Genomic DNA, 26,239 nt, shown 5'->3' with positions numbered 1-26,239 from the left:
AAATGTTTAATGTATTAAGGGGAATATACTCTTTTAGTTTTGGAATGTGGCATTCCTTGACCACCGTATCTTTTCTTATGCACTACTTTGTAAACAAACTAAATAATGTGTTTTAGCTTACATATGCGAAATGAAAAGCAAGACAGTGACCATATTTCACATTCTTTCTATAAATTAGAATCTGTAGGACATTGATAAATGTTTGGACAAGGTGAAGCACTATTATTTTCGCACCAAAAAGTCTTAATTGTTGACTTTGAATGTACACAAGAAGTCTTATGTAATTCAACAATAACTTTCTTGTTTCAGTTTTCTCATTTTTATTTTAGTGAGCAATCCTTTATGTACTTATAACAGTTGAAACAGTATCCATTTCATGTACCAAAACCTTGTACTTTTTTGCATGTAAATTTTATCATACCCCACCCACTTTTTTCTAATTTCAAAGTATGCGTCCCCTTAAAAGATCGTTTCACTCAGATTGCAAAATTAATTATCAAAAGCAGATGTAAAGAAAAAAGAGTTGGTTGTTTATCAAAAAATAAATTTGAACTGATATTACGAAAGTATTAAACACTTTGATAAGAAAATGCATATATTTCACGACTTACGGCGGTTTGTTTTCCCAGACGTAATATAGTGTTCAAATACCTCGATTGCTCATTGTAATGCCTCGTTCATTGCACGAAAACACTGTCTCAGTATGTGCGCATGCGTCACAGGAAATACAAGAATTGTTGATTGGAAAATGACTAAAATACTAGATTTTTCTAAAATTATTGAGTACTACACAAATACTTTAACTAATTATCGAACAACAGTCTTCTTATTGGCATAAACAGTTTTTATACCTTTCAGTGTATAGAGTTTTATTTGACATAAAGTCGCACAATCGGCAGATATGGCTTTTGCATAAATTTATTTTTTTTATTTTACAAAATTTAACACTGGCAGTTTATCTGTCAGTGTCATGCATGGTTTAAGAAAAGCTTGTTTAGAGGAAGAAAGTGGCTTCGTTTTGTAATCTTTTAAAGTCTTGCCAGGTGAACAAGGATACCTGGCAAAGTTCAAACATGGAAGATCCTAATAGTGAAGTGATTGAAATCATTCCAATGGATGAATATGACGTGCATAAGGTATGCCATCAGACTAGTCAGAATAATTTGACGTTTAGATTGTTTTATATTTGTTATGGGGTAATCTTAACGTTATTAACGTCAAAACTTTGAAGGACCAAAATAATGGAGGATAAATTACAGTATACATAATACAGTCTTGTTTACAAAGTTATTAGTTTTAACGCTTGCACATATTGGGGTTTAGATGCAATAAATATATTGTACAATACATACAATCATTAGAAGATTTGTAATTTTTGAAATTATTTGATAATTTTTACATAAAGCAATAAGAAATTTAATCCCCTTTCGCTACACATGATACATATAGTTAGGGGTGCGTACCGGTTCTCGATATGTATCGAATACCGGTATTCAGGGTTCGATCGATACATCGGATCGAACGTTCCTGTATCGATCAAAAGCTAACTACATGGTAAATGGCCTCATTACCGCAGATACCTATGTATAATGCGCAGTTTTTTTACCCTCGGGACCACCCCGAATCGTGGGCGCGCAGATTATACACGGGTATAGATGATTTTCCAACTTCGAAACAAGTTTGTTTCCGATGGTCGCCATTTTGGTAAAGGGAAATTACTCTCCACGCTAACTGTCACCGCTAAAATATAAGATTGCCGTTACGTTCCGTAAAGGATCGAATGGTTTAATTTTCTATCAAACAAAATTAATTTCATACAAATTTGAAAGTATTTTGATTAAAGAAATAATAAATCACAAAATTTATGATACTAATTAAAGATCGAGTATTCTTTTTAACCAAGATCAAACTGCAGGGCTTTTCATCTTTATATAACAGAGGCCGATATTCGGCCACTTCCCAATTGAAAATAAGGTCATTTTTTCCCAACTGTGGCAGAGGAACTTCCCAAAATGTAAAAAAAAAAAAAAAAAAATTTTTTTTTTTTTTTTCAATTATGTATCACAAATAGGAAGTAATGAGCTCATTTATGATTAGGAAACCACCAAATTGTGTCCTCTGTTACATACCTCTTTTGCAGAAGGAAAAAAGGCCCTTGTTTCAATAAAATGCTCTTTTCCCAAAATGAGCAATTACCGCGTATGAATTTCCCAATTTGAAAGGCCAGGGCCTCTTCCCAATTTCCTGATGAAAAGCCCTGAACTGTGAATAACAAAGTTGACACAGGTCACTGAGGTGACAGCTAATTGCTGGCTATTTGATCATAACAAAAAGACTATCACACCTTTTGTTATCATTTGAATTGAGAAGCTCATACCTTTTTGAAAGATACCATTCTGAAATATTGAATCAGCTGTTAGTTATTTCTTCAAAATAGTTAATTAAAAAAAGGTAAAACAACAATTCTAATATGATTGCCTCTGTTTCCTAAAGAAAAATGCATCCAAGTCCTGTGATTTTGCCTCAGAAAAGACCACCCTTAGAAGTGAGTAATAAAGTTCATATTGCATTACTATAATGGTCTTGTACTCTGTTATTATTCTGTTTGAAAATATCATATGATATATCGAATATCGATCATTTTGTATCGATACAAATATCGTATTGATCATTTTGACCGATACGCACCCCTACATATAGTCGCTCAGTGCGACCAGATTAAAAGCTGGTCGAATCAATTTTCGAAGATAGTCGCCCAGTCGGCGAGTGGCTTTGGATTCTTCTAAATGTCATTATTCTCGGTTTACCGAGGCTTTCTTATTAATTAATATGCACAACGTCACTCAAAAGACTTGACCAGTCAACAGGGGTGTGGAATTCCTATGTCTGACTTGTCTGACTCGGGACTTTTTGACGGCAGACAAGTGAGCTTTTGCATTCAGTTTGTCCGCGGTTTGAAATGAAATAAGGAAAGAATAATTTAGAAACGCTGAACAGTGCTTCAAGTTTATAGAGTTGATAAAAGAATTTGACGTATGAAACAGATGTTTCAGCAGCCGAGGCCTCTTGATTTCTCCAGTTTTGGGAAAACCATACTGCGTCCAAATTTAGCATCTCTTTCTCTGCGTTCTATTTGGTTCCCTGTCTCTTGCACCATTTCATGAAATATCCCCCCTTTTTAGTTTATAATTTCAGGTTTAAGTTTTGATGCACTTTCACTCTTACTCAGTTATTACTGAATGGATTTGATTCAAACTTAAAATAGTTGTTCCACCTTACCACCCACATCATATGACACAAGGTCCATAACTCTGGCACCAGTTTTTCATGAATTATGCCCATTTTACTGAATTGAAGGTTAATTTTGATGCATTTTCACTATATCTCGAGTTATTACAAAATGGATTTGATTCAACATGACACAAGGTGCATCACTCTTGCACCAATATTTCGTGAATTATGCCCCCTTTTTGCTAAGAATTATACTTAATATTTAATGTTTTTTGATACACTTGATCCTTATCTCTCTTATAACTTAATACTTCTGACACAGACTCTAGAAGCTATTATCCAATATTTCATCCACATTGGAGTCATTAAACACTCCAGTGACAGCTCAAGCTTCGTCAGATGTGCCCGGTTTTACTATCCAGCATCGAAATAGTCAAGCGCGCTGTCTCCAGTGACAGCTCTTGTTTCTGCTTGTTTATATTGAAACAATTGCAAACAATATATTTAAGTAACCTCAGAACATAATCATAAACATAACAGTTGTCTTTTCTGTTTACAAAAATGAAAATACTATGTGTTTGTTATGTTTACACAATTTGATGATGTCAGAGCTCTCACATGAACTAGCAGTATGTGTAAATGACAAAAGCAGGAAGACATACATGTAAGAAGGCACGAAGATGCAGGAATTGGGGATAAGTTTTTTAATTTGTGGTTAGTTTGTGACATAATCTGCATTTAAGCCTATAGCATGTAAAGTGTTGAGAATTTCCTCCACTATTTTGGCCTTTCGAGTGTTTGACATGAGTGGAGATACTGCCCATATGAAAAAATTATCCCAATATTTGTTGGACTAGCCATCAGTCTCAGACTTACCATAATTTGTAATAATATGAAATTAGGAGCTGCCTCCTGTAGGGTATAGTAATGTTTTGGTAGAAACTGTTTTTAGCTCATCTAATATTTTGGAAAAAAATGATGAGTTATTGTCCTCACTTGATTGGCATTTGCGTTGTCTGGTTATGTTTTATGTTTAGATCAGCTTTTCTCCAAAACTATCAAAGCTATTGTTTTAGAACTTGCAACAGTTGTTCACCATCGAAAGCTGACTCTGTACAGCAAGAAACATAACTCCATCCTGCTTTTTGCAAGAATTATGACCCCTTTTGGACTTAGAAAATATCAGATTTCTTGGTTAAGTTTTGCGTTTAAGTAAATTTTTTGCCTTAGCGCTCATAGCTATCACTTTAAAACATGGAGCAGTTATTAGCCATTAAAAGGTGACTCAGCAAGTACAGTAACTCTACATTGGTTTTCTTGCAAGAATTATGGCCCCTTTTGGACTTAGAAAATCATGGGTATGACAATATTTCTATTGTACAGAGACAAAATAAAATCAGATGAGCATCTGCACCCAACTCACAAGGCGGTGCTCTTGTTTACCGTATATTTTCACTGAGTTACTAAGGCTAAAGAGTGACATTTTGCTCCAGCTATGAATATTGGAAGTGTCTAGCTGTCCAGAGTCTGCTAACTGGAGGCCTAGCCTCGAGGGTTACCGCTGTCAGTCGCCAATGGCACCAAATGCGACAATAAATAAATTCTGGTGCTAAAAATCCTCAATTGGCGAATTTGGTGGCGCAAACCATGATGTGTACCAGACTTGCTGGTGATCTTTTAATGAGGGTCACATAGATGTGTATCAAACTTGCTGGTGATCTTTGGAGGGGGGACACAGATGTGTATCAAACTTGCTGGTGAACTTTGGATGGGGGACACATAGATGTGTATCAAACTTGCTGGTAAACTTTGGATGGGGGACACATAGATGTGTACCAGACTTGCTGGTGATCTTTTAATGGGGGACACATAGATGTGTATCATACTTGCTGGTGAACTTTGGAGGGGGATACATAGATGTGTATCAAACTTGCTTGTGAACTTTGGATGGGGGACACATAGATGTGTATCAAACTTGCTGGTGAACTTTGGAAGGGGGACACATAGATGTGTACCAGACTTGCTGGTGAACTTTGGAGGGGGAGGGGGACACATAGATGTGTATCAAACTTGCTGGTGAACTTTGGAGGGGGGGGACACAGATGTGTATCAAACTTGCTGGTGAACTTTGGATGGGGGACACATAGATGTGTATCAAACTTGCTTGTGAACTTTGGATGGGGGACACATAGATGTGTACCAGACTTCCTGGTGATCTTTTAATAGGGGACATTTGAACTGAGGATTAAAAGTTTACTGCATCAGCCATCACTTGATTGACATTATGCAGGAGGATTACTTGAAACAGCAGGCCAACAGCAAGATAAACTAACTCCTTCTTTCTACAGCCATTGCCTAGAATAAGCAGCATTTGTCAGTCACTGGAGTAGGATTACTAGGAACTATTGATGACTTTCCTACATGTCTACTTCTGTATTAAAGATGTATGCAAATTGGCTGCCGGTATATAGATTTAAATTGGTAAATTGGTTTTAAAAGACTGGGGGAAATGTTATATCCGTATAACCATGTACAAAGTTACTGCGTCTAAATCTAGTTATTGTGATTTCCACAAGGATCCCAGCTGTGGTTAAATATTGGGAGGAGAAAAAATGCCTTTAGCAATGTTCAAATGTTAAAACTTTTGTTTTTAGCATCAGGCACAACAAAGAGAACATGTTCTTAATTTTAGTGATATATTGTCTTAATACATTATTTATCACATTGAGCAATTCAAGTCACAGTTATCATGGTTATTGAATATTGTAAAGCTACTCAGTGTATAATGGCAACTGAGGTCAAATACATTCTCAGCAACTCTGGGTTTGAGCCCCACTCTTCTATAGGGAAGTCATCCAGGTTGCCTGTGAATGATCAGTAGTACTACTAAAGTGCAAGCACATTGGCTTTTGTGGCTGAGTTGTTAAGGTCACTGACTTCGAAGCACTTGCCCCTTACTGATCTTGGTTCGAGCCTCTCTCAGGGCATTGAATTCTTGATAGGAGGAAGCCATCCAGCTGGCTTAAGGAAGGTCACTGGTTCTACCCAGGTGCCTTCTTGTGATGAAATAATGCACGGAGGGGCACTTGGGGTCTTCCTCCACCACCAAAGCTCTAAAATTGCCATATGACATATAATTGTGTTGGTGTGACATTATAAACCCCCCCAAAAAATAAATAAAATAGGTGCAAGTCCATGTCTGATATAATTTCAGAGCACCTTGAGCCTTTCCACATCATTAAAAGATTGAAAGTTGCCATAAGACCTCATCTATGTCAAGCTGACTTAAAACACAATGACAACAAACACAATTCATTGCCAAAGATTTGTGTGTCCTTTGAAACTTTACAGTATTAAAGGCATAGATCTGTCGTACTAAAATGCACTTACTGTGCAGAAAACTGAGAGGACATGTTTTGAGTAAGTTGCTTGAAAATGTCAGTCTGCATTAGTCCTGCCCTGTTATTAAATCAAACAAAAAGTTAAGCCATTAGATTCATTGAATGAATATTATTTGCACCAATGCTTTTGTGAGTCATGACACCAGCAAAAACTAGTTTCACTTTGTACAATAGAAGTATGATTAAGGCTGAAGTAAACAAGGATTTTCTTGTTTCATTACAAAATTATCACCAGACAGGATTGATTTTTGCAACATCTTAATTGAACATTAATTACTGTAATTCCCGTAATGAATGCTCCTGCAGCTTACTATTTGTGGATGTAGATTAAGAAAATGTTTCACTCTCATGAGCAAAACATTAATACAAAGACATGATGTACCAAGAATCATGTAATTCAGGGTTTAAATTTAGAAGAATTCTGCTTAATATTTTCAAGGATATTTTTCAAAAGAATTGCTTTCATTTGCTTGCTTGGCAATTTGTATAACTGCCAAGTCGAGGAAATCCATGCGAGCATGTATTTTGCACTAATAGTTTTATATTAAAGATTACAGAAAAAACCAAGTACCTTTCAACCATTAAATAGGCATGTGGACGAGGAATATGTATAGTCATGCATAGATTGTAAAGTTTAGTTAATGATCTCAGCAAAATGCATTACAACAGCCACTATTTTCAAAGAAAGAATGATGGAAAAAGATTGCCAAAGCTAAATGCAGATCATTTAGCCCAGATTTCACTCACAAAACAGTTAATAAAATCAATGAGAATCAATAATTTGAAATCTTCACCTGCATTTCACAAGTATGAGAGCTGAAATTCATACCATTAATTTATTAGCAATATCTGTAATTTATATATAAATATTATATAATGTGCAAAACCCACAAGGCATTTTTTAGCAACTCTGCTTCTTTATGTTACAGGTATATCTGTTAACCAGGAAGTATGGTATTGACAGCAGGCAGGCGGCATCCACTTTCCAACTTGAGCAGTTTTTGCCCAGTTTTTACCAAACTTGGTCATAATATTTATGGGCATGATATCTTAAACATGTTTTATAACTAGTTGGATTGTCCAAGCTGGTGTTGGAGTTATGAACCTTGAATTTAGAAAAATCGGGAAAATTGACAGTTTCTACTCTCTAACATGTGTCTGACTTGAGTAGTTCTCATTCAGTGTTCGCCAGACTTGATCACAATGTTTATGGGATTAATATCTCAGCAAAGCTCAATAACTAGCCAGTTTCATCCAGTCACTCATGATTATAAATGGCCGCTGAATTATTAAAGTTGTCCAAGTTGACAGTGTCCACTTAATAACTTATGGAGTTCTTAACCATTGCTCAGCAAACTAAGTCAGAAACTTTATTAGCATATCTTGACCAAGTTTGATAGCTGGATAGTCTTTATTGCTTTAGAGTTATGGCCCTTGAATTAGTTGAAATTGAAAAAAAAGTTGACCACTAGTCTTCTCAGTAAATATATCTAAAAAGTCAAAAGTAATTTGCAGCATTGGGCATATATATTGTGTTAGTGTGCCACTCCTGTTTATTGTCGGTTTGGTATTCCTTTTAAGTTGTGTCTATAATTCATATAACTGCATCCCCTACGAAGCTAACAAAATATTAATTTACACAAACTCACATTTTGTTCATTTTACAGTGGTTGTTTTCGGACTTATGGGTTTTACGTTTGTTTTTTTTCTTCATTATCGTGAGAAATTGAATGCTTTTGGTTCAAAGAGCAGAGGTATATATTTTGCAAGCAAAAAAATGCGTGCCTATGTATAATCTGTTGAGACTGAAAAGGGTAGGTCTTAAAGCAATTCTTTGCATTTAAAAATGCTGGATGGTAAATATGTATCACAATTTCTGTGAAATCATTTCATTTTGTGGTTTTTGCTGAAGATGTTTTTTTAGCTCACCTGAGCAATGCACAGGTGAGTTTTTCTGATCGCTCGATGTCTGTCGTCTGTTGTCTGTCAACATTTATCTTGTGTATGCGATAGAGGCTGTATTTTTCAATTAATCTTCATGAATATTGGTCAGAATGACAACTTTGATGAAATCTAGGCCGAGTTCGAAAATGGGTCATCTCGGGTCAAAAACTAGGTCACTAGGTCAAATCAAAGAAAAACCTTGTGTTTGCGATAGTGGCTGTATTTTTCATTTAATCTTCATGAATATTGGTCAGAATGATAACTTTGATGAAATCTAGGCCGAGTTCGAAAATGGGTCATCTCGGGTCAAAAACTAGGTCACTAGGTCAAATCAAAGAAAAACCTTGTGTATACGATAGAGGCTGTATTTTTCAATTAATCTTCATGAATATTGGTCAGAATGACAACTTTGATGAAATCTAGGCCGAGTTCGAAAATGGGTCATCTCGGGTCAAAAACTAGGTCACTAGGTCAAATCAAAGAAAAACCTTGTGTATGCGATAGAGGCGGTATTTTTCAATTAATCTTCATGAATATTGGTCAGAATGATAACCTTGATGAAATCTAAGCAGAGTTCGAAAATGGGTCATCTCGGGTCAAAAACTAGGTCACTAGGTCAAATCAAAGAAAACCCTTGTGTATGCGATAGAGGCTGTATTTTTCAATTCTTCTTCATTAATATTGGTCAGAATGATAACCTTGATGAAATCTAGGCCGAGTTCGAAAATGGGTCATCTTGGGTCAAAAACTAGGTCACTAGGTCAAATCAAAGAAAAACCTTGTGTATGCGATAGAGGCTGTATTTTTCAATTGATCTTCATGAATTTTGGTCAGAATGATTGCCTTGATAAAATCTAGGCCGAGTTCGGAAATGGGTCATCTCGGGTCAAAAACTAGGTCACTAGGTCATATCACGTAAAAACCTTGTGTATGCGATAGAGGCTGTATTTTTCAATTGATCTTCATGAATTTTGGTCAGAATGATTACCTTGATGAAATTTAGACCAAGTTCGAAAATGGGTCATCTGGGGTCAAAAACTAGGTCACTAGGTCAAATCAAAGAAAAACCTTGTGTATGCAATAGAGGCTGTATTTTTCAACTGATCTTCATGAAATTTAGCCAGAATGATTACCTTGATGAAATCTAGGCCAAGTTCGAAAATGGGTCATCTGGGGTAAAAAACTAGGTAACTAGGTCAAATCGAAGAAAAACATTGTGTATGCAATAGAGGATGTATTTTTCAATTGATTTTCATGAAATTTGGTCAGAATGATTGCCTTGATGAAATCTAGGTCGATTTTGAATATGGGTTATCTGAGGTCAAAAACTAGGTCACTAGGTCAAATTAAAGAAAAATCTTGTGTATGCGATAGAGACTGTTTTTTTCAATTGATTTTTATGAAATTTGGTCAGGTTGATTGCCTTAATGAAATCTAGGTCAAATTTGAATATGGGTCATCTGAGGTCAAAAACTAGGTCACTTGGTCAAATCAAAGAAAAAACTTCTGTATGTGATAGAGGCTGTATTTTTCAGTTGATCTTCATGAATTTTGGTCAGAATGATTGCCTTGATAAAATCTAGGTCGAGTTTGAACATGGGTCATCTAGGGTCAAAAACTAGGTCATGTCTAAGAAAATGCTTGTTTTATCGCAAGAGACCAATTTTTTGGTCCAATCTTAATGAAAATTGGTCAGAATATTTGTTTCCATGAAATCACTAGGTCAAACATGTTTTACACTGTTATGGAGTGTTTCTTAGGTGAGCGACCTAGGGCCATCTTGGCCCTCTTGTTTAATGGGGACTTGAATTTTGCGGACAACTGATTCGGAGGTTGGATTAATGGGAATTATATATTAATAATTATGTTTGCTGGGATTTCAATTTGCAACCCTGAAATCAATAAAAATTAGTCCCCCATGGATTTAATTTTTACACAGTATGTATGTCAATATTATAATCAAAATTTAAGCAGAAAAGTAGTCACAAGGTTCATCAGTTTCATTTAGCAATTACTTTACCAAGTCTTCTATAAAGCAGTTCCTTTTTTAGCTCGACTATTTGAAGAATAGGGGAGCTATCCTACTTGCCCCGGCGTCGGCGTGAGCGTCACACAAATGTTAAAAGTTTGCGTACCACCCCAAATATTTTCAAAGTCCATTGAGATATTGCTTTGATATTTTGCATACTTGTTTACCATCATGACCCCAGTCTGTAAAAAGGAGGTGGCAACTCTATCAAGCATTTTGACTGAATTATGGCCACTTTTCGACTTAGAATAAATGTTAGTTTGCGTACCACCCCAAATATTTTCAAAGTCCATTGAGATATTGCTTTGATATTTTGCATACTTGTTTACCATCATGACCCCAGTCTGTAAAAAGGAGGAGGCAACTCTATCAAGCATTTTGACTGAATTATGGCCCCTTTTCGACTTAGAATAAATGTTAAAGTTTGCGTACAACCCCAAATATTTTCAAAGTTCATTGAGATATTGCTTTCATATTTTGCATACTTGTTTACCATCATGACCCCAGTCTGAAAAAGGAGGAGTAATGTTAAAGCTTTACTAATAGCTTATATTATACTATCAAGCACTGAGAATAGTCGAGCGCGCTGTCAACTGACAGCTCTTGTTTGCCATCTGATGAGCAGTTCCAACCCTACACTACATAACTACAGACTATGTACAGACTAAAATGTGTGCCATTTATTGACAGAAAATTTCATCAACAGTCCGAATTTTAGGTTAAAACTTACTTGTGCACAGAGTTCAGAAGTTTGAAATCTAAAAGAGACCTTTGATAATTATGTATTTTTATTGATCCCTGTGTACTATACAAATAAGACATCAATTGCAGTTTTATTTATTCATAACTGCAAGCTGTCATGGCAGAGTTATTTGATAATCAAGCTGTAGGTTTCAAAGGATGTTGAAAATTTTATCTGCCAGTTTTTAAATACCTGGGCTTTTATTCATTTATCAATTTCACATGTATTCCAAATTTATGTTTAATACATGTTTAGACAATGGTAATGTATATATAAGATCTCAGTTTTCCGTATGTTATGTAATTTGATAATGAATGCTCATGGGTGAACTGATTGAAGATATTAAATCTGTTTTAATCTAAACCAGTTTAAACAGTTGCTTCCAATGTAAACAAAGGTTAGTACGAGAGAGTGCCCTAGAGTAAATATTTTCTAACATGCTATCATGGTAGTACCTAGTTCAAAAGGTTGGCTACTTAAATGACTATATCTGTATCTGTATGAGATAATGATCCTCTTTGGTTAGTCCGCTGTATTAATAGTTTCTTCTATGAAAATGATTTTTATAATTGACACATTGAATATTTTAATGTCAGTCATTTTCATGACTGGTATAAAAGTTTAACCTTTAAAAAATACCCTGCTAAATCTGTAGAATTGACTGGTCCATCATTCAGTTTGGCAATACCATTTATTATTCGAAGGGGTATTCACTGAAAATTTACTGACTGAATAGCGAACATCAGTGCAGACCAAGATCAGAGTGCACGGATTGTGCAGGCAGATCCTTGTCTGAACTGGACCCAAAGGCATAGTCACTTGCCGCCAGCAGGCAAAAGTGTAAAGTCACACTCATTATCAAGTGGATGGTTTCATTTAGAAAAGAAGCAGGACTTTTGTTTGTTTTCTTCATAATGTTGTAGCAGTATTTCTTAGAATGCATGGGTGTTAAGAAATAAAAAGACTGAAAATACAGCTTTGTAAAGTCCTTGAGATTCCGCAGTCTAATTGACCTTACTGCCTAAGTCTAAAAAGTGGATATCAATGTCTATATAGACAATGGACTTGTAATGTTTGGGAATGATGTATTCTTGTGTGCTGTTTCAGCTTCCATTGCTTGCTTGTACAAACATTCTGCTACATATAGAACATTCTGCTACATATAGATGCAAACATCTCCCTGTCATATGGATCATTTATAAACTTTAGGATTGTGTCACACAACTATCTCTTATATTTTCAGGCAAAAGCCCAAGCCTCTTTGTCATGGATTTTGTGTAAAGCATACCAAGATAAGGTGCCAGCGGAATTCCAGGAACCATTCTACAGTACTGCAGAGGTAAGAAAGTTCAGATATATATATTGCGGACAATTTCCTTATTACTTGTATAGGGGCGTCTGTGGCCGAGTGGTTAAGGTCGCCGACTTCAGATCACTTGCCCCTCTTTGCTGTGGATTCAAGCCTCACTCGGGGCATTGAATTCTTCATGTGAAGAAGCCATCCAGCTGGCTTGTTCTACCCAGGTGCCAGCCTGTGATGAAAAAATGCACAAAGGGGCACCTGCTAAGGTCCTCCTTAAAGCTGGAAAGACGCCATATGGCCTACAATTGTGTCGATGCGATGTTAAACTCAACAAATAGATAAATAATCAATGCAATACTTTGGTCAAAAAGTCTCCTTTCCATTTATGTATTAGAGGCTAAGAGTCAGTTATCTTAGCATCTAGAAACCCAAAATAAAGGTTTAGTTGAACTTTGTTCCATTTTGTTGGAATTGTCTTGTGTAGAATGACTGCAAATGTAATGGTTTTCCAAAAAGTCTGTGGGAAAAATATCTTTAAAAAAGCAAATCTTAGATTAAGCCACTTGTATTTTGTCTGAAATTCAGTGCTCTTGACCAGTTAATATTAATAAATAAGTTCTTTTCACATAATGCCATACTCTTGTAAACAATCAAACTGGCAGTTGTATATTCAGACATCGACAGTTGTCCTGATTATGATCTGTCATGACCTGTGTTCCTCATCATCTTACTGTTCCAATATCTGCAGATATACCAATGTATTAAATGAATGGTACCAGCTGAATTATTAATAGCAGACTAATAACACTGCTTCTGGTTATTCAGAGGCTTTGAAAGCATTTTATGATCAAGATCATTGGTCACATGTAGGCAAGCATCTGGCTAAGAAATGCAGCTTGTAAAGGTTATTAACATGAAAACTTGAAACTGTCAGGTATTGGCAAACAAAATTAACAGAAAATGGTAGTTTTACAGCTTTCCTTGATTGAATATTGATTGTTTGTGATCCCTTCCTAAGCATTTCACAAACCTTTACTTCAAAGAAGGGAAAATATTTTGTGTTGCTTGGTTTGGTTGAAAGATAAAGTACTAAAATGGTTTCCTATCAATAAATGGACTTCAGTTATGAAGTATAAATGTATTTGACAAAAGCCAACTAAGTTAACTTTGTAAGATAATTACCTGCATGTATGATGAGTAAATTAACCTTATATTATTGGGTAATATTTCAGATGAATAAATTTTAGCAGGCTTGTCTTACTGTGTCATATACTAAAGGTTTTGTTTAGTCATATGCCTGTGTCGCTAAGAATTTCATTAAAACACAATACTAACAGTTTCCTAGCTATCTGTGATCATACAGCATATAATAAACAAAATCCTTGTATGGTTGTTTCAGGGAGCATGGCAAATCAAACCTCGGTTGGGTAACCTCCTGGCAAGCAGTGAATTGTACTGTCAGGCATGCCGTACAATGTTTGGAGAAAATGCTTCACAATGGACAGGTATTCCTTTTCTTATGCTATCTAATGTTATTAATATCTGTAATATGAATTTAGATCAGACATGATCAGTTCAGTTCAGGTTGTTTAAGCACATGTACAGTACACTTGCAGCGGACTTGAATCCACAATCACACATGCATTATCCATGTTGGGCATCAAACTGTCAAACTGTATACTAATATAGTCAAGTATTAATGAAACTGAATTTTACTTCACATGTACAGTCAGGCTTGTAACTGTTTTAAGTTATGTAACCTATTTCAGTTACTTTTTCAACATAATTCAAGCATTTTATAACCTGTATTAGTTATAAAATATAGTTAACTCAGGTAAGTTATTCAAAAAAAGTATTTTAAATTTGCTGTTCTCACAAAGTGACCTTTAAAGTGAAATTAGTAGCAAACTGTGGTTAATCCATTTCTCTTTTAGTCTGATGCATAATGGGATGTTAAGAGTTCTTTTGCATAAAACTTTATCAGCCTTGCGTAAATTTTTTTATTGAATACCGTATTTTGGTGTGTATAGATCGCGGTAATGTATAGTCCGCATCTAATTTCTGCTCTGGAAATGGTCGGAAAATTTAAGTGCTAGGGTATTAGTCGCAGTTAAATTTCGGATTTTTCCCCAGCAATATTTGTACCCCCCGACAACAAAGTTGTAAGGGGGGGTATACTAGTTTCAGGTTGTCTGTCTGTCTGTCTGTCCGTCTGTCCGTAGACGCAATCTTGTGCGAGTGTATTAGTTTTAAACTTAGCTGTCCTATAAACGGACATAATTTTCAATGGACAGATTTTTGTTTGTCTCATCAAGTTTTAAGCAACTGACTAAATCGATTTCCCTCCCTTTCTGTTTCGCCTGACCCCTCAAATTAGAAAGGAACAAAGATCGCATGCATATACGCTGTGAACTGTATCATTTGATATATAGATCTAGGTCGTAAAATAAATCTTTGTCAAACCTATCACAGCGTTAGTTGTACAATTTCATTTTGCCTTATCATCACGACTACACGTGAATATATAAAATCAGTTTCTTTTCTTGGGTCAATACACTGATATTTCAGTCGAATGCGCCGGCAGAACCAGTCAAAATTACGCGGAAATAAAGATATGGGCCTCAACGTTTCAGAGGCAATATCAAGAATCTGCCGATTCCCTACACAAAACTGACTGGTGCCAGCATTGTATGAATTGCTGCAGATACCACTAAAATATGTAAACTCTTTGTCATAAAACGACCCACCGGAAGCAGTTAGGTGTCCTCAACCAGTCCATTGTTGCGTCAGTTGTGTCTTTAACGTACATAAAACCTCTACCATTACTGGAGCCAGCTTTTGCGAGATATTCCGTAGGTTCAACACCTAATGCACAGCTAGAAGACAAAAAGATGAATCTAATTGAGCCGCGCCATGAGAAAACCAACATAATGCGTTTCCGACCAGCATGGGTCCAGACCAGCCTGCGCATCTGCGCAGTCTGGTCAAGATCCATGCTGTTAGCTTTCAAAATTATTATTATTATTATTATTATTATTATTATACCAGATTTATATAGCGCCCTTTTCATGATAAACTCGTTCAAATGCGCTTTACATATAGCAGACGAAGCCACACAAGGCGCGAAAATTCATCATCTACTAGTACAGACACACAGCGATCTGACCAGAGGGGCAGAGCAAGATAAAGCCCCCAGAACAGAGAGAGAGAAAGAAAAAAAAACTTTTTTAGATACAGACTTGTCCGGCTAACTTAGCCTAGCTCTTTGCGAAGCCGTCTTTCCTGGGAAGAACCAGTACAGGCCTCTAAAACATAGTGCAATTAGAGAAACCATTAGCGAACTGCTTGGATCCTAAATCAGACTGCGCGGATCCGCAGGCTGGTCTAGATCAATGCTGGTCGCAAACGCACTATGTTGGTTTTCTTATGGCGCGGCTCAATTACATTTTGCTGGTTACCACAAAGGATTCTTAAAATGGTAATAAATATGAGTAGAAATTCACAAATCTTAGATAAATCGGTGTTTTATCTAAACCAAGTCATTTTGTTCTGGTATAAAACATACTCGTCTATATAACTATATACGTAGGTTTGGCCAATGAAAGCAAATCATGGCGGGCCGGCTTGACACAACTCTTACTCACCCGTTATCTATAAAGGTTACAGGTGTGTCGGGATTGATACCCTCCGTGCCAGCAGTCGCGTCGTTCCTTGCCGTACACTTCTTTACATAAACGCCAATAAATCCAACACCGTCCGCTGCAAGTTCCATATGAACATTTTCAAATTGATTCTATTTTCATTTGAAAGGACTGAAAAACTATTGTTTTTTTTTTAAATAACGGTACAAGTTGCTGTATTTTCCACAATAATTTAATTTATTATATACCAATTTAAATTCTGTAAAAATCTGCTTGTATTTCACAATTAAATATGAAGAGACAGACAAATATTCCGTATTGTACCTTTTAAATTCAGTATTGTACCTTCCGTATTGTATGCTGCCGGACTATTTTCATTAATATGCATTACCCGACACATTTCTATAAAAAGTGCACATAAAAACTTCACTATGTTCCATTTAGTATCGATAAACATTGAAGATTTCGTTCAAGAACAAAACAAGAATCAAAATGGTAAAGGTTTATAATCAAAGGGTCATTATAACAGTAGCTAGATCTGGGACTTTGTATTCGGCTCTCGTGGATTTTGCAAGGTCGGATCACACTCTCGTGAGATCCGATCTGGCAAAATCCACTCGAGCCGAATACTGCATCCAAGATCAAGCTACTGTTATAATAACCCTATTGTCTTATGATGGTGTCACTTACATTACAAATTTACACTGAGAAAAAGTGCTGATACAATTACAAGGATAGTGTGGAAAATTATCATTTGGAGCAATTAATTTCACTTTAAATTAGATTTCTAAGTGTATGATATGTACTGAACTGCTTTACAAAGTATTATTTTGTATCATATTGTTAACTGGGAATCACCGCGTCAAATATTTCAGTCTGTAACACAGATAATCGTTTGATAATGGTACTAACTTCTGTTTTACATAAAAAAATCGTTCATATTCAAATCCTTACGATAGAAATCAGGCGGTGTTGATGGATTCATCAAGCAAATCTCAAAATATATGGCGGTTCCAAGTGGTATAGCAGCGGTCGTGACCTCTTGGATTATACCGCCGTGAGCACCATCTGTAGACTGCGGACCATCCGGCCAGGGTACACTCACTAGATCTGAATTAGTATAGGCTTTGAAAGTGACCTCAAACTCCCGCTTGTGGTTCACGGTGGGTGGGTCGCTGATAAAAGAAAAGAAAACGGTTTAAAGCAGGTTTGTCAGAGTATTGAAGACTGTGTAACGCTTAATCACTGTTTCTATTTTTATACACCATAGAATACTTGCACTTCATCTTTACTGTGCAAATGCACATGACTGGTCCTATTTTTCAATATACTCATCTTAGTTTTGAAAAAAAAAAATCTTAATGCTGTACACATGTCGGAAGTACTGGTTAGTTAATAAAACTACAAAATAACAATAAATATAACAAACAAAATATCACATTTAAAGCAAAAACTCTTTGGTCGGATGGTTAAAGTAGATAACTAAAAACTATTCCTGAAATAGCCACCAAAAGGGTACATGGGGCTTCCCACCCTCAAAAGCTGTAAAACTCGCCATACTACCTAAAGTATGTCGATGTAAGCAAAACAAAAAAAAAAAAAAACAACAAAAAAAAAAAAAACGAAAAATAAACAACAATGTTATCACTGATCATCTCCAAAGTTCGATTACTAGTAATACTCACGCAACATCAAAATTCACGGGATCTAACTGTAGCGCTGTACAAGCCTCCTTGTTGGCGTCGTAGAAGGCTACGAAGGTGTAGTCAAAAGCTTTGTCGTAGGCCTCGTATCTTTTACAGGTCACGGCAAATACAGCTTGATTGTTCTATATAAAATAATTACATAAAAATGATAGTAAATATAGTGTAATAAAGCTTTGACGTCAACGTTGTTTACAATATAGGAGACGTTGTTCAAATTGACTTGTTTCTAATAGTTTATAAAGTAAAATTATTTGTTGCTTCGACAGGAAAACCTAACATGTGATAAAATGAATATTACATTTGTGATTTTCCACATTGTATTTATTAAACTCGTTGAACAGAATTAAAAAATGCTCGGCAGAGCCTCGCATTATATCATTTTATTCAACAACTAGTTTAATAAATTCAGTATGAAAAGACACTCATGTAATATCCTCTATCACGGCAAATACAGCAGACAAAAACAAGTAAAGGCAAATACACTGCAGCTTGGCTTTTCTATAAATAGACAACAATATTCAAATTTCTTACAAATAACAAGTGCAACTTGATTGTTTTATAAATAGACAACAAAACTTGTATCTTGTAGCTTTTTTTATATTCTCAGCAAAACTTTTGAGTGTTCCGAATAGAGAGAAACAGTTTTCTTTAATTGGTTCTCACACTTTTATAGATAAGGGCAAATGCAAACAGATTGTCTTGAACACATTAAACAACAGTCCACCCTTGTGCTGTCATCTCTTACAGATCACGTGATCACAGTGGTTGCACTAAAAACTAGATATAATTTAAAAAAAAAACATATCCACACCTGAATCCTGATTAAGAGGAACTTTTTTACGGACGTACGCATACAGTACGTGGTGGAGAACAATCACCTGGCTCAAAGATCCAACTCGCATGTTGTTATAGTACATGTGTGTTAACAATATCTTTAATGTTTTCAAAAAAACGTGTGCTGATGACTGACATATTTCTTGTTTCAATAATAAAGAAACTGCACATGTATTTTTAAGAATTAGAGATAAAAAAAAACTAAGAGAAAATAAAAAATATAGGAAATGATATCAAACTAATACCCCGTCTTGAAAACCGCCACAGCCATACGTGGCGTCTGTAGGAGTAAAGCTAATCGTTGTGGTGTGAGTCCGCGTTTCAAAGCCAGTATCTATTGGGTTGGTGGCGTCTACTTTAGTCAGTGTCGCCGTGTTCCCGCAGTTTGTCAGCGTAGTCGCCTTCTCGACATTTTTGTTGTTGATGTATTCCTGCGCACCTATCAGGAAACATGTGTAACTGAAACAAAAGTTTTTATTTAAGAAATAAGTTATAGCAAAAGAGTGCTTTAACACTATATATGCACGATGGGTGGTTATACGGCGGGTGTAATAATTTCACGAGGGCGCAGCTCAAGTGAAATTATTTGAACGACGTATTACCACCAGAGTGTATAAATAGTGTTAAAGCACGCTTGTGCTATAAATTATTTCGATTCTAATATGCACTATAATCTAAGGCAGTAGATGAAATATAGAAACGCTCTTTCTTGGTCGCAACAAAAACGCTGAAGTCATCGCACGTAAACGTGACGTTATTCTAGCGTAAGAGTGTTTTAACAGAGACAAGCATATTAGAAATAGTGTTAAAACACGCTTGTGCTATAAATTATGCCTCTGTTAAAACACTCTTGCGCTAGAATGACGTCACATTAACGGGCGGTGACGTCAATGTTTTTGTTGCAACCAAGAAAGAGCGTTTCTATATTTTATCTACTGTTTTAGATTAAGTGCATATTAGAATCGAAATAATTTATAGCAAAAGAGTAAATAGCATAAATATTTCACTATTTATACACTCTGGCGGAATACGTCTAACAAATAATTGCACTCGTGCTGCGCCCTCGTACAATTATTACGCCCGACGTATAACCGCCCATCGTGCATAGTGTTAAAGAACTCTATTGCTATAAACTATTTCTTAAAACAACCATAACTTTCATCACAAAAAAATATACTTGCTAAGTTAACACAACTTTTGTTGGTGCCAGGTTTGTGCATCTTCTTTTGAAGCCTGTTAGATTCTACAACTGTATGTAAAGTAAATAAATCTCAGCAAAATCTTTTAGTTAGAAAGAGGCTCTTTCGGTTAATTTCGATAAAGGATAGCTGAATCTCCACTTGCAAATTGCTTGTTGTGCATAAAGCAAGATAAGAGAAACCAAATCCATGGTAATCGAAAGCTTCGTACATTTTCCTTGTTTCATAACAAATATTCCTAACGTAATACCAACCCGTGGAGACGGGCCAGAATAAAAAGAACACTCCATCCACGCAGTCTGGTCAGGATCCATGCTGTTCGCTAACAATTTCTCTAATTGCAATAGACTTTGAAAGCGAACAGCATGGATCCTGACCAGACTGCGCGGATACGCAGGCTGGTCTGGGTCCATGCGGGTCGTATAGCCACTATGTTGGTTTTCTCATGGCGCGGCTCAGATAATGACCAAATTCTGGCTCTTTTAAGAATGGCCTTTATATACAAGGTCGATTGTAAACAGTGCTGAAGATAAACAACAGTTATGTAGGATATGGTAGGTGGACATTGCATTTACCCGTTTATAAACTTGTGCGTTTTCTGGTAGGGAAGTGCCTAAGGAATAAACTTACTCCACGAATTGATCGTTGTCGGGTCCTATGTTACTGAACTTGAATGCGGTGTCTTTCTGGTACACAGAGAGAAACATATCCACCGCAGTTGATGTCGATGTACTTCGTGTACAGAGGGAACGCACTGAAAACAGATAGTGGAGATGTCGTCTGCACTACAAACATAACTTATGTGTGTTACGTCAGAGGGTAACAATTTCTCGTTACAGTAAATAAAAGTAACAGAAAGACAAACCAGCAACTATTAACAAAAACGAAATTTTTTTCATGAATTTATTAAGTAAAAATACAAATACCTTTAAAAATGACAAAGAACAGTAAAATCCAATCTCATATATTAAAATAGTCCAAATCCTGTCCAGGTCAAATTAAAATCCAGTCGGAATAAATTCCACAATGTTTCACACAGGTCAAGAGTAATATCTAAAAATTTTAAGTCCTGTCTTCAAAGAAAACTTTTTAAATCTAGAAACTTTTTACATAAATCCTTCAAAAATATCAAATATCCATTTTACGGCGAATCGACACAAAATGGTCATATATCGCTGTTGATGCTGATGACAACTGATTTGTAAAGTTCCATAACTATATTTATCATTTTTACAACACAATAATTTTCATATTTTACATATAACAGATGATTGTGGTATTGTGCTATACTTATTGAATAACGTAAAGTAATGCAACAAAAACCTGTTCACGAGTACACATTTTATAATACAGATAATACTGTATCAACAGTCCAGTCAAGGAAACAACTGAGGACAAGTTGAATTTAAAACAAAAGACAATCTGGGCAGTAATCTTAAAGGCTGCTTATGGAAAGCGGCCGCTCAATACAGGCGTCCGCTTAAACAGGTTTAGCTGTAAGTTTCGGGTTCAGGGCAGGTGTACTGATGCAACAGAGCTAGATTTCCGGTCACAGACATAGGTATGAACCTCTCTTATGACTAAGTTGAAACATGATGTGACAGTAAAGATAGAAAAGGCCTGATTTTATCAGCATCTGCACAGGGTTCGGTAGATAAATTTGTTATTTAACGTCGGTTGTTGTCGAAAGTTCTAAAACGGAATAGATGGTACAACTTATTTCTAGCTGGGATCGCCAATTTCATTTCGATCTCCCCTTAAACAACCATCCAGCCTAGGCCGAAACTGTTGAAAGCAACACTATTGTGAGTATTCACTGTAGTGATAACTAGTCGACCAGATATCGAACCCGGGGCGTTAACATTGCAGTTCAACATGCTAACCACTTCGCTACGGACCATCTTCAACTGGCCAGAGATGAGTTGAATGATCCTAAGATTTTGATCATAACATGACATAAGGCAATGCCTCAATCGGGAATCGTTACAGTCCATCAGCTTGCCCAGAATTGTGCTTTTCCATCAATTTAAAGGCAGATTTTGGAATAAAAATTAATACTGCCCATATCTGTACTGATGTGCGAGAAGTTGCTGTTCGGACAAGTTATGTGGACGCTTATTACCCACAAGGAAAAGCGTATTCATCCAAACATCCCGAAGTCAGACGCTCTGTGCAAGTGCCGGAAGACCATAAATTTTAAATTTGACAGCACATCTCATTCGGTATATATCGCATGTTACAGTAGAGGGATCGATCCCGATTTTCGTCACGATCGATTCCCTACAAACCATGCCCGGAAACTGCGGAAATATCATTACCAAGCCAAATGTCTTAATTAGGAAAAACATTAGAAAAAAAGTGACGTAAAGTTACTTACTCTCAAGCTTCGGTGTCTGAAAATAACCAAATAAAATGAAACAATACAATGTTACCTATTATCTATTCATGACAGATCGAGCAAGGATAAACAATTTAAACGTAATTATGTCTTTAAAAGTAATAAAAAAGTTCTGTATACTTTGTAGAGATAGTACCTAATTTTTTCAAATCATAGGTTTGAAGTTAAACAGCTTTGAAATGAATAGAAATGTCCATATATTTCTCAAAAACAGAAATATAGACAATATTCTAACCAGAAGTGTGGAGTTATGAGCATTTAATATTTTCATGTTAACGAAAATTTTGTGATCAAGGAAATGTAACTCTTCTTGAACATGTAGAGCATAAACATCAAAGGGACATAATAAAGTCAATATTTTCTAATTGGGTGCATTTGATTTAAGATTCAACTTTGATCTGGATTGCTAAATAATGATCCATGATACTGTGTGCTAAAAATTTAGAACATCTGGAACAGTCTACAAAAAGCAAAACTATGCTTTAGCAGTATCTAAATAGTTAAGCTCTAACTGGGACTCGAACCCAGTACCTCTCACACCTAAGGCAGACACTCTACCACTTCCCTATAACAGCAGTAGTTAATAGCTATGCAGTTTAATTGCTGTATTACATTGCGTGAACTGGAACAATAACCTGTGAACTCCGGATTTTCGGCGTATTCGCTTTGTTACCTAACGGCAATTTTTGTGTAAAGAAAAAATATAATCTAATGCTGCCAACGTCATAATCGGTCAAATCTGCCCAAATTTCTCTGACGTGTTATTCAGAGTATGAACTTACTAACTGGTAGTACCAGTGAAATATTACTTACACTGAATCTTTTATATTTGCCCTTTTTGCAGCTGTTGAACGGCAAAGACGGTGAGTTTTGTCCAAATATAAGTAATTATTTTACCAGTTTTGAGAGGATTTCAATTGATGGGAAATTACAGTTACAAACTAAATACCTTTCTGCAACACATGGAATCATTAGCATTCACTGTCAGTCAGTATTATGACTAAGATCGACTGTCATTCATTCATTTCAAAGTTTTATAGATAGAGTCCGTTGTTTACATTTTTATCGTAACCGGTGCACTTGTAAAAATCACTTTAGTTTGAAAAATCAAAGTATGCGAAGAGCTATGGTACGGTCTCTATACTTTGTGTTCATTAAAATAAAAAACACAAGACTCCCTTGCAGCATCAGGCAAACCAGAGCTACACCCGACAAAATTGACAAATCTCCACTTGACAATTTATCAGAAAGACACTAATTTCAGTTAGAATCTATTTCCCTGCCGCTAAAACCCCTTGCTATAAAACATTTTGAAAAAGTAAGCAATAGCAGTACGATTTTGTTTTTCTCCCGTACTATTTCGACAGTCTTCGGTCATTCATCAAGCTCATACGTGCATACAGGTTTCTGTGCAAACCGGGGAACGCCGAAACTGCCAAACGTGAAATATGCCGCCGAACGGAAAACTAGTGTTTAAAGGCAATAACTTAGAAAACAAGATGTCTGGTCTATTGCATTAAACAACTTACATCTGCTGTCCCTTTTAAAAACTCGTCCCCATTGACGCCATCAGCACCACCTCCTAATTGTGGCGGATACTTTGTGACTCCTCCAACGTGCAACAAGTGAGTCAGCACAAACAACGTTAAGAGTACAAAGTTATATGCCATATTCTGTAAACAAAAAAAACTTTTTTTGTAAAATTTATTTAAAATTTATTTTTCCACAAAAATATGAATAAAGTTAAAAACCCCAGATTTTAAAGACTGTCATCGAAAATAAATCTTACGTAGACAAAACCTATTTAGACTAAATTCAATTCCTGTATTGACATTTCTTTTGAAAGTGAGACAATAATAAACCCATCGAGACCTTAAAACACAATTTAGTGGGTGATTGTTTAATCCAATATTCTGAATACAAGTTTGTCAAATGATTAATAACTTTTCAGAATCCTCCAGTTACAATACGCTATAGTTTAAAACAGTAATCTGTTAGTCACTGAAACATTAGGGAGAAAACCTATGTGGTCATTTCACATAGAATAATATCAAATATATCATTAGAAAACGGGTTATAATATAACAGCTGTAAAATCATTGACACGAAAAAAAAGCAACACCACACACACACACACACACACACAAACACACACGAAAAGTTGTTCTTTTACATGTAAAAATTCCCTTGAACATATAGTTTTAAACTGAATTAACGAAAATATAGTTATACTTACATCAAACAGTTAAGTATTCCGAATCATTTTATCGTGGTAGGGAAACATTAGGCGTGTCGAGTTTGAATTGTCACAGGCGAGTTATTTTCAACATTAAAAAAAAAAAAATAGTCTCGCTTGACAGCAATTACCATGTCTACCCTGAATGCATGGGCGTATACAGCTTACTATTTTATGCACAATATGAAATGTGTTAAACATGTAATTATTAGATTGAAATGTTTGTTAAAAACGGTTTTTATACTATTCGTTCCTGTTTATTTTTTTTTCAGATTCCATAAGGACAATCACCAAATTACGTTTTCCCTGCATAGTGCTTTGGCATTCCTCGCTTTTTGTACGTTTATGAAAAATATCAAACTGCATAACGAGAATTCGTCTTTTTTTTATTTTATATTTGGTGTTGTTGTTGTTGTTTTGTGTTTAACGCCTTTTCTCAGCAGTATTTCAGTTATTCAAAGGCGGACAGTAAACTTAACCAGTGTTCCTGGATTCTGTACCAGAGAATCAGAGGTGGAAGACTTATGATTTCAGACACAATGTCCGTTATCAAATAGTCAAGCAGCCCAGCCCGAGGATCGAACTTGCCATCCCGCGATCCATAGACCAACGCTCTACCTATTGGGCTAAGCGGGTGGGCTGCATAATGAGGATTCGTAGTCATATAGAAATTGTCGAGTGTCGTCACGTGGTCTTTGGTTTTTTACCAAAATAATATATATCATTAAATACTCATTTATAAACTCCATTAAATTTCAATGCCACCTAAAACGTCAATATTATAGTAGTCGCAACTTGACCGCGATGGTTGACCTTAGGCTGATTATTCATATCGATTATTTCATTATATTAATCAAGGGTGCTTAGGGTAGCCGTGTATATTTATATTGAATTAGTTTGTATACATTGCAGTATCAAAGTATATATACTTACATTTGATCAGTTAAAATTTTCCAATACACTAATTTATATCTACATAAATTTTTCTTGCGCAGCTCGTGTTTTACGTACGCTCCTTTTCAATAATAGGTTGTACCTCATTATGTATTATAATGCAAAGGTCAACCATCGGGGTCAAGTTGCGTCCACTATACCCATTTCATATCGAATGTGTACGTCCATCTTAATGTATCTTTACGCTATTTAATTCTTTAAGACGATTTTTATCATTTTATAAGATTTAAGAACGATTTATAAATTTATAGATTATCACGAAATTCTTTCGCGGAATAAAACTGCCCTCCTAAAGTCGCGCAGTGTTTCCGCTGCTGAACCCGTGCATATTCCTTGATACAAATCTAATAACTTGTAAGTTTAAGTATTCACCGGCTACGCGCAAGCCATGGTTGATCGCGTGTGACCTGGGTGGATGCGTTTTGTGTTCACACTTAGCTGCATCCAATTTGATATTATATGGTTCGTGTGCATTCAAATATATAGGAGGCAATTATATACTTGATGAAGTGAAGTAAAATAAGCTTCGCAATTTGATAAATAACGTGTCGTATAATTGGCACAACTTTTTTTTTTAAATATCTTTTTCTTGTTTAAAGTATATCCGCTTTTACCAATTTA

The 26,239-nt window shown here is 35.8% G+C and overlaps 2 protein-coding genes across 3 annotated transcripts; one reads left to right on the top strand and one right to left on the bottom strand.

Annotated features, from left to right (window-relative positions):
• Positions 1-727: 727 nt before the first annotated feature.
• Positions 728-14,769, top strand: LOC123541450 (calmodulin-regulated spectrin-associated protein 1-like). The gene is made up of 3 exons (XM_053526909.1): positions 728-1,136; positions 12,591-12,686; positions 14,050-14,769. The coding sequence occupies exons 1-3, from the start codon at positions 1,074-1,076 to the stop codon at positions 14,218-14,220; spliced, it is 330 nt and encodes a 109-aa protein (XP_053382884.1). The 5' UTR covers positions 728-1,073; the 3' UTR covers positions 14,221-14,769.
• A 449-nt stretch (positions 14,770-15,218) lies between these two features.
• Positions 15,219-25,239, bottom strand: LOC123541078 (uncharacterized). 2 transcript variants are annotated; one of them, XM_053526907.1, is made up of 9 exons: positions 24,665-25,239; positions 23,958-24,101; positions 22,408-22,423; positions 20,661-20,784; positions 19,077-19,290; positions 17,977-18,119; positions 17,246-17,466; positions 16,295-16,409; positions 15,219-15,526 (listed from the first exon to the last, which is right to left on the bottom strand). In XM_053526907.1, exons 2-9 carry the CDS (start codon positions 24,096-24,098, stop codon positions 15,382-15,384), a joined length of 1,119 nt encoding a protein of 372 aa, XP_053382882.1. In that variant the 5' UTR covers positions 24,099-24,101; positions 24,665-25,239; the 3' UTR covers positions 15,219-15,381. The 2 variants fall into 2 exon arrangements, with proteins under 2 accessions (XP_053382882.1, XP_053382883.1); XM_053526908.1 differs by lacking the exons at positions 22,408-22,423; positions 23,958-24,101; positions 24,665-25,239 and adding an exon at positions 20,957-21,148 and having other exon boundaries at positions 15,367-15,526.
• Positions 25,240-26,239: the final 1,000 nt, after the last annotated feature.

This window comes from Mercenaria mercenaria, chromosome 16, assembly GCF_021730395.1.
Source record: "Mercenaria mercenaria strain notata chromosome 16, MADL_Memer_1, whole genome shotgun sequence".
NCBI classification, from domain to species: Eukaryota; Metazoa; Mollusca; class Bivalvia; order Venerida; family Veneridae; genus Mercenaria; species Mercenaria mercenaria.
The sequence above is the reverse complement of the archived record's forward strand: the minus strand, read 5'-3'. Positions and strand labels throughout refer to the sequence as shown.

Bases quoted from the DNA above. Each gene is read 5' to 3' on its own strand.
- LOC123541078 (XM_053526907.1), bottom strand. From the start codon at position 24,098: ATGGCATATAACTTTGTACTCTTAACGTTGTTTGTGCTGACTCACTTG. The intron at 18,120-19,076 runs GTATTAGTTTGA...TATTTTATATAG, and splicing joins GTGGCGGTTTTCAAGACGGG to AACAATCAAGCTGTATTTGC. The intron at 16,410-17,245 runs GTAAGGATTTGA...TGGAACTTGCAG, and splicing joins AACACCGCCTGATTTCTATC to CGGACGGTGTTGGATTTATT.
- LOC123541450 (XM_053526909.1), top strand. From the start codon at position 1,074: ATGGAAGATCCTAATAGTGAAGTGATTGAAATCATTCCAATGGATGAA. The intron at 1,137-12,590 runs GTATGCCATCAG...TTATATTTTCAG, and splicing joins ATGAATATGACGTGCATAAG to GCAAAAGCCCAAGCCTCTTT. The intron at 12,687-14,049 runs GTAAGAAAGTTC...TGGTTGTTTCAG, and splicing joins CATTCTACAGTACTGCAGAG to GGAGCATGGCAAATCAAACC.